This window comes from Plodia interpunctella, chromosome 12 (assembly GCF_027563975.2).
Source record: "Plodia interpunctella isolate USDA-ARS_2022_Savannah chromosome 12, ilPloInte3.2, whole genome shotgun sequence".
Lineage (NCBI taxonomy): Eukaryota > Metazoa > Arthropoda > Insecta > Lepidoptera > Pyralidae > Plodia > Plodia interpunctella.
The window spans coordinates 4,378,540-4,398,539 of record NC_071305.1 but is presented as its reverse complement, the minus strand read 5'-3'; the positions used below and the strand labels follow the sequence as shown (position 1 = coordinate 4,398,539).

Below are 20,000 nucleotides of genomic sequence, written 5' to 3'. Positions count from 1 at the left end.
GGTACAGCAAACACAGGTGATCTGAGGCGTTGTTTGCTCATCCTCTCTTGAATGACGCCAGAACCCCTTTCAGGGCTTGATGAAACACAAACTGTGTCACTGGGTACTGCCGAAATTTTGGTCCATGTTTGTACTGACAAACGAACTGCCTTGTACTAGTTAATAGACTTTAGTATGACGGAGACTGAAATTCTTGATTGGAAATCGAAGCATTTTTGTTAGAAGTGGAATTCCGGCGCCAGCCAGTATCAACAGTAGTGGCTATCAATCAATGGAATCCAGTACCAACGGCGTACATATTCTAATTTTGAATTTTTATCCGTAGAATGAGTAGATTTTAAAGCGATTGCTTTTATATCGAAATACATTTTTAAATAGTTGAAAATAGAATAGTGTAACTTCATATACGTATTATAAGTGTTATATATAGGAAGATACTTATCAATTATACAAATCTACTAGATGTTTTGGCAAAGTATAAACTTGTCCTTCATAGGCATTTTATTTTTTGTTAATCAATGAAGCGTTGCCAAAAACAATCAATTCAGAAGATGGTGTGAATCCGAACGTCGCTTGTAAACGAGGTCGTCCGCGTAATCTATTCTTCCAACTAATTCAAGGCTGCCGAGACAATACTGTTATTCAATTCCACACAAATTCCGACAAATTGTTCACAGCCAAGTTGTCGTTTGAATACCTATTGCTGAATTTCATTTATCATAATTTACCTCCCTAGTAAGGAAACTAGGTAGCGTCGGAGCACTTCCGTGGCACATGATTTGCATAACTGAACTAAGTGTTCTATAGGTACACTATCACTTGCAATTTGGAATATATGCTGTTCGTAATAGAGTGCATTATATATTGGAGATGTGATCTAATTTAGACACGTCCGATCAATTTTCAGATGTAGATTCAGGAACATTAGAATATATTAGCCAATTTAGAGCAATGATGGTGGAAGATTGGGCGTTTATGACGAGTTCTGGTTTTAGTGGGATCATTTTATTGTGATACAGACCTAAGTAATCATAGTATGAAAGATATCTGAATCTCAATTTAAAAGGTAATAAATTTTTATAAGTCTAAACACCCCAAATAGCCGCTCGGTACCAAAAACTAAAAATACTGATTTGATTATTTCTGTTTCAGGTAATTTACAACTTAAAAATATTCAGTGATACCGAAAAAGTAAGTATGATTAGCTTAGTTAATTCAATCTTCCTAAAATTTTAACATATAATATTCATTGCAAAATTGTGAAATAAAAAAATCATTACTTTAAAAACGCCATTAAAACTTTCTCCATCTCACCTTTTTCCCTTCATGGTCGTTTGTCAAACACCATTATTAAGATCTCATTCCATATTCAGCTTATATTCTGATGGGTTCGACCGTGGAGATAGTGACTGTGATAGGCAAATACTAGCGAAATCATGACCTGATATTAGGCAATTCATCACGCAGACCTTTGTGCCGGAGCTATCAATCTTGCTTCCTCAACACTCCAACTAATTATTGTGGATCGAAATTTGACAGCACGCCTGTGGGAGGCGGCTTTTGAGGAAGCTTGTGATTTTACCTATAGATAATATTATATTATAAAACCATATTGAAATTGCATTAAAATACAACTAATAGAAAATAAAACTAATTAAAAATAAAGAATTATATACATACATTTACAAAAAAGCCAGTCCCTGCAGTTCGTTGACTTGATTTTTAACTTTGTCTTTTTTCAGGAGTTTTGTCAATTTTTCTTCAATGTTATTATGAAAGTTAAAATGCTGTACTTGAAAAATTATATAGAAATAATATTCGCTTGAATATGAACCAATGGCGGGCTTATTGCCAAGTAATCTCTTCATGTAATCTCTTCAAATAGAATACATTAAAAGCGTAGTTTAATGCTATCAATGACAAATTTGTCGTGAAAATTGACTCATGTACCTACCATGGCAATAGGAATTATGTGTGTCGGTGCTGCTATTCGTTCGAGCGGCTTTGCGTAATATTCCCTTTTGAATAGCGACATTGAAAATTAAATGTTTATATAACCATGTTAGAATATTATTGATAAATTGCATGAAAAATAAGGATATCGTCGAATATCTGTGTTCATATTTACTCAAATCGAATTAAACTACCAGAAAGTCTTATAAAATTAAACTCAATTGTACAATTATATTACTTACATAAGCGGATCTTTTGTTATCTGAACAAAAACTACTTTATTTTATAGTCAGGATAGTAGAAGAGACTTAAGAAACAGCCTAAATAAACTTAAACTTGTAATTATACAAAAACTACTTACATAATTAAAATAAGTAGGCATGCAAATAGAATTAAGAGTATTAGGCATGCTTTTTTGTTCATTCAATAAGGAAACATAATACAATTTTGCTAACGTAACAGGAAAAAACATTCCGTCTATACGTTAAATCACATACGGGCGTTAATGTAATAAAGCATAAAAATATTTTCTAGTGAAGTACGATACAAATAATAAGAACACAGAAGTAATCTGATCCTAAAGTAGTTGGGATCAGATTACTTTTATGGTCTTAGTTTATACTATAAATGCGATAGTAAGTGTATTTGATACCTCTTCACGCTCTGTCTACTCAATCTTATTGGAAAACTTCATATCATATATCATATCAATTATTCAGAAATTAGACCTTCACAGGCACTTTTGCTCGTCAATTTTTATATTTATAGTTATTTCTCACAAGTTACAAACTACTGGCATTTCGGAACGACCACTGCTGAGAAGAAATGTCGAAAGAAATTCATTTGAACAGTGTTGGTCCCTATCATGCCACGGGCTTACCATTATTGTTTCTTACAGTTTTTTTCTAATAATATATAAAAGTACATAATGTACATAGTCAAAAGGTATATCAAAACAGGTTATGATTGTGATCCGAGTGCTGAAGTGTGAACCAGTGTATGGATTGAAGTATGGAGGAGTACATCTTTTATCCCGGAAAAATAATTCTTCCCGTGGCAAATTTACGCGGGCAAAGCCGAGGTTACAAGCTAGTATTAGAATAAGAAAATTCATGGGTGCTAGTGATATTTTGTGCCTCAAGTACATTGATCCAATGAGACCAATTCTAGAGGTAGTTTTGCATATTTGCCATAAACCATCTCGAGCAAATTTTATGCAAATTCTAATTATTTTACTTGAAAAAGTTCTTCTATTTTGTACTCTTTGGAATAAACCAAAACATTTTTATTGGATTTTGTGACTGAGGTGATGATGTCGATGTTAAAGTTTAAAAAAGATTTGACAAAATGTCTTATATAATTCGAAAAATATTATACCTATATAAACAATTTAGAACAAGCATTCTTAACAGTTTTCAATGTTATTTGGAAACCAATGTGCGTACAAGCTTGATTAAGAGTTTGTTGTATAACCTTGTAAGTGGTGATTCTAGAGCCTCGTTATTTTGCTCTGAAGAGCCACCCAGCGCACAAGAAGGGACCATTTATTTTATTACATTTACATCACACGCCCGTTAGATTTGCCAACTGAGTAAAATGTTGCATGAAATTCCCCAATAAATAAAATAATTTGCTGTATAAAACTAAGTTTTGCAAGGTTTATCTTTCGTCTTATTTTTTTCAAATTTGAATTTTTCGTGGGTATACCAATATCAGAATTTCAATTATTTCTTGTAAAACGTTACTTTTGAAAAATCTAATGACCGCATGCATTTTAACTTGGTTGGCTTCGATTATTTAAATGTGATTTTTTTATTTTTTTAAATCATGGCTATGGTATATTGATAAAGCTATTTTATGTGAGTACAATGCAAATATTTATTAGATTTACCTCATTAAAAAAAAACTTATATAATTTTCTATACCCTAGCATTGTAGGTACTAACCAAAATCCAATGTAGATTGATTCAATTCAAAAGATTGGTTGTATCACACTGGTCATTAATTCAGAATCTAGAATCCAATTTTGGGACTAGTTTTCTGATTTCTATCGACAAGCAAACATGAGGTCTGTCTGATCCCGAACGAGTTCCAGTTCGATTTTAATACATTTCTATTGGTATTGAGATAGTCTAGTCGTACCTATATAAATTTAGGTTCAAAGAACTCGTGATTGATTTTTTTATTTCATATAATTTTATGTGTAAGGTCATTTTCACCCTGCTTGTCAGAAGCCTCTGTGTCAGCACTTACAAGCGCAAATAAAAATTGAAAATCTGAGCGCGCAAATCCCCCGAGGGCGGTCGCGCGCACGTCCTCAATGCCCTGGCTGCACAAAATAATACTATTTATTTATTTAATCATCTATTGCATTATTTTATTACACCTTTTCTCCTCTAGTGTGTAGTTGCCAGTTTAATATTTATCATCTGTGTCATACAATAACATATTTGTCTTTTTTTTCCTTTTAAAGTAATTTTTGTCTTTGTCAAAAACGTGATCGAAGTCTAAAAATTGTGTGTACGGATTTTTCACGCAAAGTTACTAATTAGATTTGACTAATGACTATCATAGAAATAATTTATTTTAAATCTAAATTTCTTATATTACCGAAAACACCTGAGGGAAAAATTAAATAAAAATACTAAAGGTACACTTTACACTAAATTATTACGTAGCGAATAGTAGCAAACTTTCAGTTACTCCCGCAGTTTTATCATTACGCAGCAGCTACTAGCTTTTATTTATTAAATAAGTCTTGTTTAACATCCTAACTACACAGAAATATTCCTCATTTGAGTCCGCCATAACTTTTCCTTTGCACTCCGTATTCAGTACAAGTGAAATGAAGACTAATGGTTATAAGAACACGAGCTATATTAGCAAAGCTAACTGAGCTGTTTATGTGGCTGGTAAAGCCTTTACACTCGTATGTTCTTATTCTTGTAGTATATAAGTCTATTACACACGCTAACTTTATTTATGCAGAGCCAAAAGTTGAACTAATGTACGATAGTTCTTTGTACCAGAAGTTATGAAGGTCTTATTTTGGAACTGAAATGAATGAAAACGCAACTTGCTAGCCGAACGACTTAGTTTTTTTATAATATACTTTGTGATATTTCTATTATACGAGTTCTCAAAACAAATGATTATAATAACCTCTACCAATCATTGCAAAATGAGGCAATACTTACACTAGATTATGTTTATTTTATAAAAGCTACAATTTTAATTCGATAATTTATAATTTTAATACTTACCAAATTATCATAAATTCTACATTAAAATAATTTGAATAAACAAAAATAAATTCAAAATAAAATAAACTCGAATTAAGTACTACATATTTCCGATTGTCGAGTATTTCTAACACAATTCTTAGCACAATAAAGCACCATTCCACTATAAAACAAAGGGCGGCTAAGACAACAATTCTCCGTTATCTATCACATAAATAGATCCCGTGATACTGCGGGCTCGGTCGCTTGCCAAATAAACAATTAAATCCGCCACATCCGCACTTTCAGCCATTTTCCCAAGCGGCAGAGTTTTATCTCTCGCTTTGTACAATTCCTGCATCTGTTCTTTACTGAAGCCTGCCGATTGAACGAACGGTGTCCTCGTAGCGCCAGGATTAACCGAATTAACCCTCACACCATCCTTAGCTAACTCAATAGCTACACACTTCGTAATCTGATCAAGGGCAGCCTTAGACGTGCAGTATGGCAAGAAATCCACGTCCCTAATAGGCTTGAATGCAGCAACGCTGGAGACATTCACGATATTTCCCTTAGACTTCACAAGGTGCGGTGTAGCAAGACTGATTAATAAGTAAGGGGCTCGAACATTTGTTGCCATTGCTCTGTCGTATAGTTCGACTCCATCCCGAATGCTACCTCGTACCCCAATCCCGGCGTTATTAACAAGAACATCTATGCGTCCGAAGTGCTGAACAGCTTTAGCAACAATATTTTTGACATCATCATCAATATTTAGTTCAGCTTTGACGATTATTGGTTTGTTTCCTTTGGCCGCCTCACATTTATCGGCGACATCCTTCAAAGCAGTTTCGTTTCGGCCGACGAGCACAAGTTTGGCGGATTGGTTCGCGAACATTGTTGCAGCAGCTGCTCCGATTCCGGAACTGGCGCCAGTGATTACGACCACTTTGTTGACGAAGTCCATCGTGGCTGACAATAAAGACAATACTGGCAAGTAAAACCGAATTCTACCTTCAAGATAAGTTTTTTATATAAGTGACTGCAATTAAAATGATTAGATCAATTGTTTATTGTGTCTGTGTAATCAATTGTGTATTGTGTATCTTTGTATCTTCCTGTGAAGGCCCTTTCTTTATTCTTTTGTTGTTTTTTTGTAATTTTTTAAATCACACAGTTTATATAAAACTATAATTTATAAACTTGTAAAATTACGTACGTATTTTTTAGCTGTAGTTATGCAATTGTTAAAGAATTAATTTATCTACTGTAGGTTTTAGATAATATTTGCATTTTTTATAATTGAATAGACAGCAATATTTGCTCGAATCAAATTACCCTCGTTTTTGTCACTGATCTTTGATGCATCCCCAGTAATACCTATATTATCATCAGAATACTCCTCCGATAGATGTTTCATCGTAGAATACGTACGTCCTCTCGTCATTTCATTACCGAGCACCCTCGGGAAAACGTCGAATACATTTTATATTTCCAGCGTAATAGTTTTAATATTAATAAACATATATTTGATGTTCTACCTTCAAATACCTTCAGTAAAATATTTACCCGAATACGAACAAAAATATGCAAATATTTGATTGAATACGCAAATGGATTAATGTATTAATTATTGACATAAATATTATATCAAAAAAAATATTATGCAAATATTCTTCATAGTCGTAATTTCAGTGGCGAAGAAAAGTTAGGAAAGGGGATCTTGGGATCCGACGCTCTATGGTGGCAGAAGTACAAATACTTCCTTCGTTTTAAAACGTTTCGATTAGAGAGCAGATTTTATTTTGTTAACACGTAAACATTTCTGTGGTTAAGCACAGAAATTAATAAAAAGCGCGTTGCTATTTTCTATCGATACGTGGTATGCCATAATTTACTACCCTTTGATCAAAAATATATACGCTTTGTAGGTACAAATCTTACCATATCAGGTGATATAGTAAGATTTAAACTTGAAACCCATTAGCTAAACAGGATTTGTTTGCCTAATCCATTCATTTTGACTTGCCTTCATATCGGGAGCAAACTACGTAACGTTGGTACGATGGCATACCATTTACATGAATGATTATCTGGTCGAACGTTGCAAACATGGTATTTTCGCCTTTATGCTTCTAAAATTTGAGTTTAAAATGTGGAAGCTGGTTTTGTGAACCATTTGGAAGTTTATCCAGCACTGGCCGCATGGAAAGCATTGTTCGGGACCGTTAGGCTATGTTAACACGGTATTCGGCGGCGAGACAGTCGACATAAATCGAATTTCTTCAAATAAAATATGTGGAAGCCGCAGACTTTTATACCTGTAAACTTCTGCGGTTTGTAGAAAAATTGTTGGTGATTCTGTTATGCATTATAACTTTGTAGTTCCTAGACGCAATTGTGCACAAACAATATTAAGAATATTTGTCAAAGATTTTTATCTTTCTCAAATAGTACAAAAATGTAGCGGCCAGTACTGTAGTGTGTAATTCCATTGAAACAATTTTTTTTTTGTCGTAAAAATTTATCTATGTTTGACAGTAATTGTAATCTTATTTTATAATTTCAAAAAACTTCCGCGGCACTTATAAAGTACTTAGTCTTTTTAGACATATCGAAATAAATATTGTGAAATATTATTTCAGGATTATATTATATGTAAACAAAAACCTGTTAGATTCGTACATAGTAATTCTGAATACCAATTAAAACGCTAATTATTTCGTAATTGGTTTGCTTACCTCAGTGAGCACTGATAGCGCTTTAATTATAATAATTACTTAACAGATACACGAAGAATTCAAGGTAAAAGTGTTGAAATAATTTATTTTAAAAGAAAAATATATTTGCTAATACATTTTTTTATAACACATAATGAAATAATTGGGTTGAAAAACTAACAAATAATATTAAAGCAGCGCCGTTTAAATACATTATTTCAGAGCCATAATAAGGCAATCAAAAAATCGTTACGAATTTTTTAAACATTCTATTTTGAACTCACACTCTCACATTCCTGTTTTATTTCAAGTGTGAGCACTCAATCCAAACTGTAGAACTTTGCATAATTTTTACAAATTGGCAAACAAAAAATGGCGGTATACCAAAGAATTACCACCTGTTTTTTTTAAATAAAAATATCCGAAAATATAATTCCTTCGTCCCAAATTATAATTAGTCTGTGATAAAGCAAGCCTGTTTGTGAAGAATTTTAAATGTGGGTCAAAATTCAACAGGCCAAACGCCAAACGAACGATGAATCTGAAATTCAGCCATCCAAACCAACAAAGAGGCGTGTTGAGAAAGCCTTGAACCCTGAAAAGGTTAATTTATCAAAGAGTAGCCTCTCAGGAGAAAATCCAGCAATCACTCGTCCAAATCATCCATGATTTTTTTTTGGCGACGACTAATTACTTGAACGCGCTGAGATGTTAGACGTAATTAACTAAATGATAAATGATAGCTCTGATTTTGTGGCTCCTTACTACCTAGGGATTATTTGATTGAGTCGCTTGTTATTGATGAGAGTTACTAAATGCGTATTTACTAACTCTGAAAATTTCGGCACTCTATGAGTCTATAAGTCTCGAAATAATGGATGAAACTGGAAGAAATTTTGTTACCACCTTTGTGCCCATGTGCATATGGACATTCCCTCTTCCTTTTTGTATCGTTTCTTGAATTTCATTCCACACACACATTTTGAAATTAGTTACAAGTAGCTCCGGTTTAAGGGGTGAGAGAGGCAGTGTAATTATAGGTTACAGGTTAGGTTGATTCCGTACTATTATAGCATAGAAAGACAGTAAAAGCATATTTAAAATTATTGTATTTCTTTTGATATTGTAATCCATATCATATTTATATACGTAAATAATAATTACAAATTATATCAAATCACCGTTTCGCTCTTCGCTGCTTAAATCGCCGAGCTATGAACATCTATGCTCTAGCCATAATATATAACAGTATATTAATCTACATGTACTTATCTTGATAATCCATGACGTGTACCAGTAAATATGTCAGGAATATTATACGGGCCTTCCGGCAACTATGTCAATACAGCTGAAGTTTGCACTCCAAACAGTTGCCAGATCCAATAATAATGTTATGCATACAACATTAATTGTATAATTGTGTTGATTTACCAGTAATATTACATAATATGATTTGTTACATATTTAATACACTTAAAATTGTTTATTATGCAAATATTAACTATAAATAGGTCTGTGTGAGTTTCTGAATAGATCAATATCATCCTGCTATCACTTTTGAGGTCTCCCTCTGCGCCTACTGGCACCTATAGGGCAGCCAGGTGAGGCCCATCTCTCAGCAAACATGCCCAGCCCAATCCTATATATATCCTATAGGCATCCTTAGTTGTCAAATTGTTGACACGCGGAAATAATCTATTATTCGGATATATATTTGTTTAGGTTCTACCCGGACCTAGTTTTAACATTCGAAAAATGTTTCCAAAATTTGTTCAACAAATAAGGAATTCAACCGAATCAAACTCCGAAATAGTTTGTATTTTGTGCTTAGTAGAAAATTATTTGAATGTCTATTGAGTGTGTATGAATGTTTGTCGCTCAATCACGAATTAATACAATACGAAATCTAAATGGCTTATGACGATTTATTTCGTTTCACGTTAGAGGGCGGCCTCATAACTCCGTTAAATTTATCAACACGCAGATTTGAATGGTGCGTCGATGCACGTCAATCCTAACTAATATTATAAATGCAAATGTAAGCTTATTCCTTTTCACGCTCTATCTACTCAACCAATATTTCGAAATTTTGCATACATATAGTTTGAAGTACGGAGAAGGACATAGGTTACCTTTCATCCCGGAAAAATAACTGCTCCCGTGGGAAATTACGCGGGTGAAGCCGCGGACGAAAGCTAGTAGAAAATAAAACTTATGGAAAACAACGGAGTGAACGCGCCGCGTCGATACAACGGAGCACGATGAAGCAATTGTGATCGGGCCTATACTCGGTCTTTAGGCCTCTCAACATCTAATTTAAGAGAGAGGCTCTAATTCTGGTTTTCCTCCCATTATTTTTTCACCATAAATGCTTTACTTCTTAATACGAACCTATATCCTCAAAAAATCGATATATATATTTATTGTATTAGAAAGTTGTACTAGAGAGTTGTGTATTTCAGAATTCTGTGTTATTTGCTTACTTAGAAGACAGGTAAGCCAGTGCAAAATATATCGAACATGTTGTTTATCAAAAGCTCCCCCCTATCCTGTCACCTAGCTGTTATCCGATATGATGCGATTTGTATGAAATGATATGCCGCTTATGGGCGATGTAACCGCAGATTAAATATTATTATACAGGGGCGTATCGTCGGTTTTACAAAATAGGATCTATTGTAAACATACATAAATGTTACGATATTAACAACAATATTTATATTTTATTACATATAAACAACAATATTTTTATTAATGTATTGATAACAATGTATTTATTTTTCATTTCAAGTGTAAGCACAAAATCCAAAGTAGCACTTTGTATAACTTGTGTGTATTTTTATTAATAACTATAAGCTTTAGACAGTGGTTTCGCCCGCGTCGATTTCCCACGGGAACGTTTATTTTTCCGGGATGAAAATATCCTATATATTTTTCTGTACTTCATACTACGTGTATGAAAAATTTCAAGAAGTAAACTCAGCAAATAAATCGTGAAGAGGTAACAAACAAACTAACTTCGCATTTATAATATTAGTTAGGATTAGGAATTGAGTGTGTTTACTAAAGTTACTATTGAAAATACTGAAATGTAATTTTCATTGAATTCGTTTATATTGATACCGTTTTTACTACGCCTTTGCAAGCATACCTATAGTTTTAATGAGGTAATATGCACCGGGTTGTGCAATTGTATAAGTATTTAGTAATATTGTGCATTTGTATAAGTGTAATATTAAGATTTAAATTAGCTTGGTATGATTTTTATTGACATTTTAATATGAAAATCCGTTTGTTAGTCTTGGACAAATAAGTTAGTAAGTATTCAATCTTATAACATGTGCGATTGTCTTCCACAGTCGATGGCTCATGTTCTTGCCTGTACCGAGTATCCAAACATGTACAAGGGCTGAGTAGATGGCAGCTTCTGAAACCATCGAAGTGGTTCGGTTCTTGCATGAATATATTTAGCACTCAAATAGACCGTCGTAGATTTGCCATCAACACGCAAATAAAGTATTCAGTAGTACTATAAAATCCTAATATCATCAATTCTCCGGAATATTTTTCCAACTACCACCAGAGTGTATTCCCGAAGTAACCTCAAACAATTTATCACTTGGTTCCTTACAGGAAAATGTCACGGTTTCGTATTTGACGCGAAAATGTAGGGAGACTGACAGTCGACGTGAATTATATACCTCTAATATATATAGGTCTCTGTCATTAAATATTATTACAGTCATTGTCGTTGAATTAGTACGTGGTCTTAAATTTTATTTTTCTAAATAACAATGCAATAATTTATTCAGAAATAAGACATTCACAGGATTTTTTTCACGTCAGATTCTAAATTGGATAATATTTATCACTGCTACAAACTATTCGTAAAGACGAAGAAATCATCCGAAGGAAACTCATTTAGAGATAGAAATTTTGGTCTATTCGTATTAAGGAACAGAAAGTCTTTTTCTTCGCTGCATAAAATTACAAACCTAAAATATCCAGTAAACTTTTTATTCCCAAACAAAAAGCTTTCAATTAATAACAAACAACGGCTTAAAAAGTGTATAAAATGGTGCAGTAAAAGGCAAACTCTGTGCGTTTCGCGCGCTGCATCGGTGCAATCAATAATAATGACGGTTAATAAAAATCCTGATTGGATTCGCCGACAATCCGATTAATATACTTTGTACATGTGGCTCGTATGTGTGTGCGTACAGGTATTTCAGTCCAGGAGGAATATATAATATTGAGTATGTTTAATGTATATTTTAATAAGATTATAGAACGAGCGCTAATTACTTCATGTATACATTTATAAATAAAAGTAGGCATTTACAATTTTATTTGAATTTCGAATTTCCAAGGTATAGTCATGAGCATGACAAGTTACCTACCTAAATGACCTCTGTGCTGTTGTAATAAAGGTACCGAATTTGGGTAGTTTGATGTGCTGTTGAACGTATAGTCAACGGCACAACTAATCAAATGCATTGCAAACTTACCCCTAGCTGACTTAGCGACCCATATTGGAAACAGCCTTATGTATTGTAAAAATAAGTCACCTGTAGTTCGTCTACCTGTATGAACGCGATAAACTCAATAACTACTGGACGCATTTTAGTACGGTGGCAGTCCAGCATTAGATAGTGTGATTCCTAAGGAAGTTATATGCCTAAGGTAGATATATAATTTATTATTAGGTACACTCTTAATCGAAGCCGGACCTCTAGTTAGCAATGTTTTATAGTAAGCTGTAATTAATTTGAATCGAATAGAATTGAGATTAAGTATTATTGCGCACAATCTATCTATATTTTTCTAATAACCGCACGGGAATAGAGGAGTAAAAAGGAAAAGCTCTTTGCTATTAGAACCGCATTGCTCGTTCATCAGAGCAATTTCTCTGCTCCAACGGAGAGCTATTGGAGTTCTCTTATTTTAGCTCCTAGGGTAACAATACATTCGTTACCAGTGAAGTGCAGTTGTTCTTCCCACACACGCTTTATTATAAGTTTATTATTTTCATTTCGGTATTATGTCGAAATAATATTCATCAATACACTTGTATATTTAGATACGAAGTGGCAAAGATACAGATACAGTGGATTAGATTAGATTAGTAGATTTCGCCACTGTAACGGATACGAAAATCTCAACAATAAGAGTACACTTTTTACAAATGTTCACATAAAAGTACCTAAGTGATGTTTTTTTTGTTTTGGCATATAATAATTGAAATTTTTATCCCAAAGTAAATTAAACCCAGGTCACGGTCGAAATAAATAAAGGCTTACTAATAAAAAGAAAGAATTAAATTTAGTAAATTGAATAATTAAAAATCCACTATAGCAGTCAATAAGCACAAGACGTAAGCACGAAGAGACACTGCTTTTTTTATTTTTATATAAAAAAGTAGGTATCAAATATTTTTAATCGTGCTTTTTAGTAAGTTTTTCAGCTTAAACAATTTTGCTCACAGTGTGAAACACCCCGTCTATTGATTAGAACGCTCAATTTTAAAATTAAACTAACAATTTCAAGGGAAAAATTCATTTTCCTCAGTAACAGTGTGGGCCAGATTAAAGTTTCCAATAGTTCACTCAGTTGATTGAGTAGCTCAGACTGGGTACACTCAGATTGAGTTACATTTTGTTATTAGAAACGTTCGGATTTTAAGCCGGCAACTACGTAGTTAGTGCTTGTGTTCTATTGTTCGACGAATTAAACGAATTAACAGTTTTATTTCGAATAATAGTTTTGTAAATATCCTTATATTTGAGGTACACAATTATGTTGTGATTTACGCAACAGCTTATAAAAAAAATTGAATAATATACTTGTTTGGAATTGGGAAACATTGATCGACATATCAAATCAATAACAATAAATCATTATATAAACTTTTCAAACCGTTGGTGAGACGTCTTGAAAGATTTTTAAGGAACTAAATTTTAATTAGCTGTTTGAGTCCCACTGCAGGGCAAAAGCCTCCTCTAACTTCCTCCACGCATTCCTATCCTTTGTGTTCTCTTTCCATTATTAGTCAAATTTTTTGATGTCATCCGACCATCTCGTCCTAGGCCTTTCTCTTTTCCTTTATCCGTCAGTTGGAATCCATGAGGTCAATCTGTATGTCCATCTCTGCGGTTGCATGCGGTAGACGTGACCCGCCCAGTCCCTAAAAAATTCAATTTTAAGGATATAATTAAAAAACTTAATTAATTTGGCAAAGGGAAAAGAGAAAGAAGAAAAAAATCACTACATAGACATAGTACAAAACAATGTCACCCTACACCTCCGTCTGTGTCTAAGCTTTCTTCTTTTAAATAACGCAATGGATTTTGGCTGTACCATAATCCGTTGCCTTATTTAAAAGAGTAGTTAGTTTTAAGTGTTATTTAGAGAATCTATTCCTGAAGAGTTTATAAATAGATAAAAGACCCCGTGCGAAGCCAGATCGCTAGTAATAAATAAAAAAAATATATTTACAAACAGAACCGCGACGCCTTTACCAAAGTCCAATCGACAAAGGCATTTGAAGAATGTTTAATTCAAACAAATCAGTAATAGTACAGTCAGGAAAAAGTTGCTCGGCACAAATGGAAACTTTCTGCCCACAACTGTTAATGGAGTTGGTCGGTTTGAAATGAAAACTTTTTTTAAACAAAGTAAAATTGTTGCTTATAACGAACCTCTCGGCTCCCTGTTCCCTTGTATTCAATTATTGCGTACAAACTACGATGCTCACAGTTAAAAGGTTGTTGATTATTTCTTTCAATTTTTGATTGGCGGAATTTGTATGAAGATATCATTTGAATAAGTTTTCTGAGATCAACATATGCAAATAGACTGAGATAGAACAATTATAAGTGTAATATTTTATGTATTGGATAAAATAATTCAAATATCCTAGACAGGTATTTTTTTGTTACGCATAATTATCTAGTTACAAAAAGTTTACAGCCTATACCTGATAGCCTGTTGACTGTAAAATATCTATATGACATGAGTATCTGTATCTTTCTTGTATTAATTTTAATTTATGTACTTATTTTTGGTACAATAATGTTAATACAAAAAAATATTAGGAACTAAAATCATCCAAATTTCCATCCACAGTTTGGCTGGAAGAAATTGCATAAGCGATAAGTCCGCCTTTGCACTCATTATGTTTGAATATCTTGTAAATTATAACTCCTTTGTGAATGATGCAATAAAGAGTTTATCTATCTAAAATCAATGATAAAAAGTACTAGTAACGTCTAATATTGGGATATTGAGATGATAAGATCTAAAAAAGCTAGGGTGGGTTGCAGCGTCAACTTTGAAGTTAATTTAACGTGCGCAGAAAAACGCAAAGTCGCCATTTAGTCTAAACGTCAGCGGCGCGCCGGTTAAAATCAACGTCAAATTTGACGGTGCAACTCAACCTTATTAATTCAGTAGTAGTGCAATCTGTTCAAGTTGTTTCAACAACAACACGTAGTCTGAAACAGGTTGCAACATTGTTATATCAAGTCCATCGGGGACTTGATACAACAATGTTTTGCTAATTCTGATGAACATCGATCTTCTACATCGTGTCGGCTTTCGGTACGCTTTGTTATATTTTGGTCTCAATTGACATGCTTCAACGGCCGTAGGTGTGTGTTTTGTATTATTATGTTCATATTACAAAATCCCTATATTTATAAAACAAAATCCTCTGCCGCATCTGTCTGTTCGCGATATACTCGAAAACTACTGCCCACATTTTCATCTGGTATTCACTAATATATAGTGTGATTTCTGAGGAAAGTTAAAGTGTATAATTTCTCATGTTTTACTCGAGTGAAGCCGGTATGGGTACGCTAGTCGCAGCCGCTCTTCCAAGGCTGACTGACATTCAGACAAAACACAGCTATTGGACACAGAAAACTGAAATCTGAAATGTTTCTTAAGAAGTGTAGAAAAGCACTGAGAGAGAATTTCTCGAAATTCTTATTTTACTTATTTCTCGAATATTTACGTGCACATATTTTCATAGAGTAGATTTTCTTTTGTATCTATATTTCCAACAAATTTTCTTGAAAAGTTTTATGCAATAAGGGACATTACTCTTTTATACTGGAAAAAATGTTTATAGTTCTCGTGGGAATGTCACAAGGGAAAAAGCTAGTACCTATTAACTTGAGAACTTGAATTTTCAAATAGGTATAAATTTAAAATACATATTATAAATAAATCTTATCTTCAGTATTTACTAATACGACACAATATTTCGAGCATTCATAGAAGATGACGAAATGATAAATATCATCCATTAATCCATTTTCTTGAATTTATGTTATACTATTAGTTTTTGGTTGCAGATTTGATAAATTTAATAGGTGTATTAAAATATAATTAACTTTGCGCTAAATGATAACATGAATATTAATGTTTGAAGCACAATTTGCGATTAAAATTATATTCGTATAAATTACCTGAAAATATATCATTGCACTGGAAAATATCATACATTACAAATACTAATGTATTTGCTGATAAATGGTTTAATCTACACTGCATTAATATTGCCTATGATTAAAATCTTTCTACAGGTAATTATTTTATAATCCAACTTCCTGTCCTACTATTGACGACCTCGGTGGCGCAGTGGTAAGGTTCTTGCCACTGAACCGAGAGGTCCCGGGTTCGATCCCCGATCGGGTCATGATGGAAAATGATCTTTTTCTGATTGGCTCGGCTTTTGGATGTTTATATATGTATTTGTTTTAAAATATAGTATCGTTGAGTTAGTATCCCATAACACAAGTGTCGAACTTACTTTGGGGCTAGCTCAATCTGTGTGATTTGTCATAATATATTTATTTATTTACTATATATACTATCCTAGTCCCAATACTTCATAAATGTGAATATTTGGATATTTATGATGGAGGATTTCTATTAATTTTACATAAATATAGTTTAAGGTTGAATTCTGTAATATATACTCCCGTATTAACAAAATACACAACTTGAATATATGATAGCAAATGACAGCTAAACCTGTGGAGTGCAATAAGACGTCGGTAACGCTACAATACGCCAGACGTAAGCTGGGCACTAACGACTCCATTTATTTCACTCTCCTTCACGGTTCTGCATTCCTGGTACTGTGTCGTCAATTTGTTGGAAATAAACATATAAGGAATCAAGCTGGACGACTAGAGAGAGATTAATGGCTCTCGATAGAAATAAAAATATTTATATATATAAAATTTCAAACTGACTTTCGCCCTATGATGAAGGTTATCTATCTATCGAAGATGAAGGTTTTCAATTCTTACATCTGATTGTCTTATTTCTAATACATTTCAAAAATCACATCTTCACAGGCACTTATTAATGTAAATTTTTAGAATTATATATTATATTATATTCAAAGCTACAAAGTAATCGCTACAAGCAAATTTTTACATTTATAAATTATTACAAACGTCCAGATTACGAACATTTTAGCGCTAAACGCTGCTAATGCGCTCAATTCAAATCATACAATTAGGTACTACAGAGAACTTCGTTAAAGACACTCACTCATCCACGTAGCTTTATGATCCCAATCCATCCAGAAATACCGTTCAATATTCCCCTGAAACCTGCGGAACCAATTAAACCCCGCAGATACATATCCTTCTAAATAAGCGGGTTAATTGGATGCCCCAATTGGGGTATATCTATTCTAAATGGTTCACCTGTTCCAACTCTGTCTTACGGGTGCGTCCTAATTAGAAACCGTTGAGTTTTCACGCTTACAGCTGACTTAGCGACGAGTCGTTTGTATTGGGACATACAGTTCGTAAAACAGATTTTTGCGGACATACTTATCGTGTATAGACTATAAATATAGGTACTGTATGTATTATAAAATCTGTATAAACGTAGTTTAGTGTTAGACAAATCGTCGGTCGATTTGGTTAACATTATTGGTTTCCGCATTAAGATAGATAGATAGATAGATAGATAAATCATTTATTCGTACTACTGTTTCACACCAACATACAATAACAATCTTAAGAAAATTTTAAAGATTACAAATCTAACATGCAGTAAGTGTGCACAGGCGCACAAACAGGCTACAGCTCAGCTCAATGTTGCCCGGGGAGAGCAACCGCTGATTTTCAGCTGTCATTAAAATACTCCATCAGTATATCCTTCCGTGTATGTCGTACTAGGCGGATAAGGGATGATTGGTTTTAACAGTTGATAGACAATTAATTTCTAAAGAGCTAAGACAGGCGATCGCTTATAAAGTAATGACCGTAAGCCTCAGCCATGTAGAATACGGCTATAAGTAAGGGCTTCTGGTGTCACAGTTGAATTGTTAAAAATGTGAAACCGTGTGTAGCAGGAGACACAGGTAGCAATTGAGTCTCAGTGACAGGTTGTCCAATTAAACTCGAAATCCGGAATCTAAACCAATTAAAACGCCCGAACCGACAGAATGGTGGAAGTGATTTGTGTAAATAAATCATTTTCGAAAACTGCTAAGAAGGATTTATATAAATTAGTGTGCACATATTTCTAGACTATTTGTTAGAAGGCTATTAAATTGCTCTAGATCTTTTGATAGATATAATACCTATATTGCGTCTTAATCCCTTTCAAACGTAGTTTTATATGATTAATATAATTGTGTATTGTCTTATTTTTTTCAGGTAAGTACTACATGTTATTAGCAATGCAGACTTCAGTAATGTAAGTAAAACTGCCATAAAACAAATCATAGCCCTTTATTATCATACTTCATACATTTTCCGTTATCATTTATTTTTATTAAAGATAAATCCAAGAGCCGGGAAACACAAAGGCCAAGCTTAGCTGATATATTTAAAAAATAAATTATTAATACATTATGAACTACCGAACTACCAGAATAGTTTTTTTTTAATAAGAAAGAAATACATAGGACTGCTTATTTAATGGCACGGGGTGTTCAATAATAAATTTAACGTGGCATTTTTTTTTTAATTATTTTTTTTTGTTATGCCAAATTGTTCGAGACCAAACTCAGTTCTATTTTCAAAATTCCCTTTCCGCGTAAGTAAAGCAATTTCTGTGAGGTAGTCTCGAAAGAGAGTGAGATTCCACATTTCCCGACCGCTATTCGGATCAAACATAAACGAATATGAAAAATAAAAAAAAATAATTAATACATTATATATTTTTTACTTTAATCTCAAATTTTAACAAAGTATAGGACTTTGTTAAAATCTGAGATTAAAATATTTTCCATATTCTAAGCATGCAAATAGCACTAGTTGCTGAAACTTCCTCGTCTGTCGAAACTATCGGAATTACCCGGAACTTGGCGAATCAAATCCTGAAATTGCATCACTAACAACAATTTATGGAGCTTCTAGAACGATATTCGTCTTGGAAACGCTTATTCAACTCTTAACTCATCTAGCAGAATCCTTATATATAATAAAACAAAGTCCTCTGTGGTGGCTGTCTGTCTGTACGCGATAAACTCAAAAAGTGTAATTCCTGAAGAAGGATTATGTGTATAATTTATTATGGTTATATCCGAGCGAATACGGGACGAGCCGCTAGTATAATTTTTGACACTAAAACGTGCCCATAAAGTCCTTTATATTTTTTATAAATTTCTTTCTTTCGCTATAAATCTGAAAATCTATTTGTTACGTTTTCACGGTTAAACCGCTGGACCGATTTTGATAAAATTTAGTATGCATGTTAGTTGTTTGTTAAAGATCCCCGTTCAAACAAAGACGACTTTTTGTTAAAAATCTGCCCACGAATGACTATAATGGGGGGTGAAAGTTTGTATGAAACTCAAGCCTGTTCCGCCTTCGCAGATAAATTCACGCGGGCCAAGCCGCGGGCAAAAGCTAGTACTGTATACATTTAGACGGATACGTATAGCGTTCGGGGCGAATCCGTAATTAAAAAGAGATTCTCTGGTGTTGTTTTTACGATGCCCGACGTCTAGAGCAGAGGGAAACGTTCAGTAGGGTTACTACCGGCACAGATTATATAATACTGCGATAGGTACTGTTGGATGTAGCTAGGTATGTTTTTCACATTAAAAAGCATAACATTTTTTTGTCTT

At 33.5% G+C, this 20,000-nt stretch overlaps 2 protein-coding genes across 3 annotated transcripts in view; one reads left to right on the top strand and one right to left on the bottom strand.

The window, feature by feature from the left end:
• Positions 1–20,000, top strand: part of LOC128674050 (semaphorin-2A) — a 313,535-nt gene that overhangs the window by 27,453 nt on the left and 266,082 nt on the right. The window lies entirely within an intron of this gene.
• Positions 4,875–6,152, bottom strand: LOC128674052 (uncharacterized oxidoreductase TM_0325-like). Its single transcript, XM_053752335.1, has one exon. It carries the CDS (start codon positions 6,139–6,141, stop codon positions 5,377–5,379), a length of 765 nt encoding a protein of 254 aa, XP_053608310.1. The 5' UTR covers positions 6,142–6,152; the 3' UTR covers positions 4,875–5,376.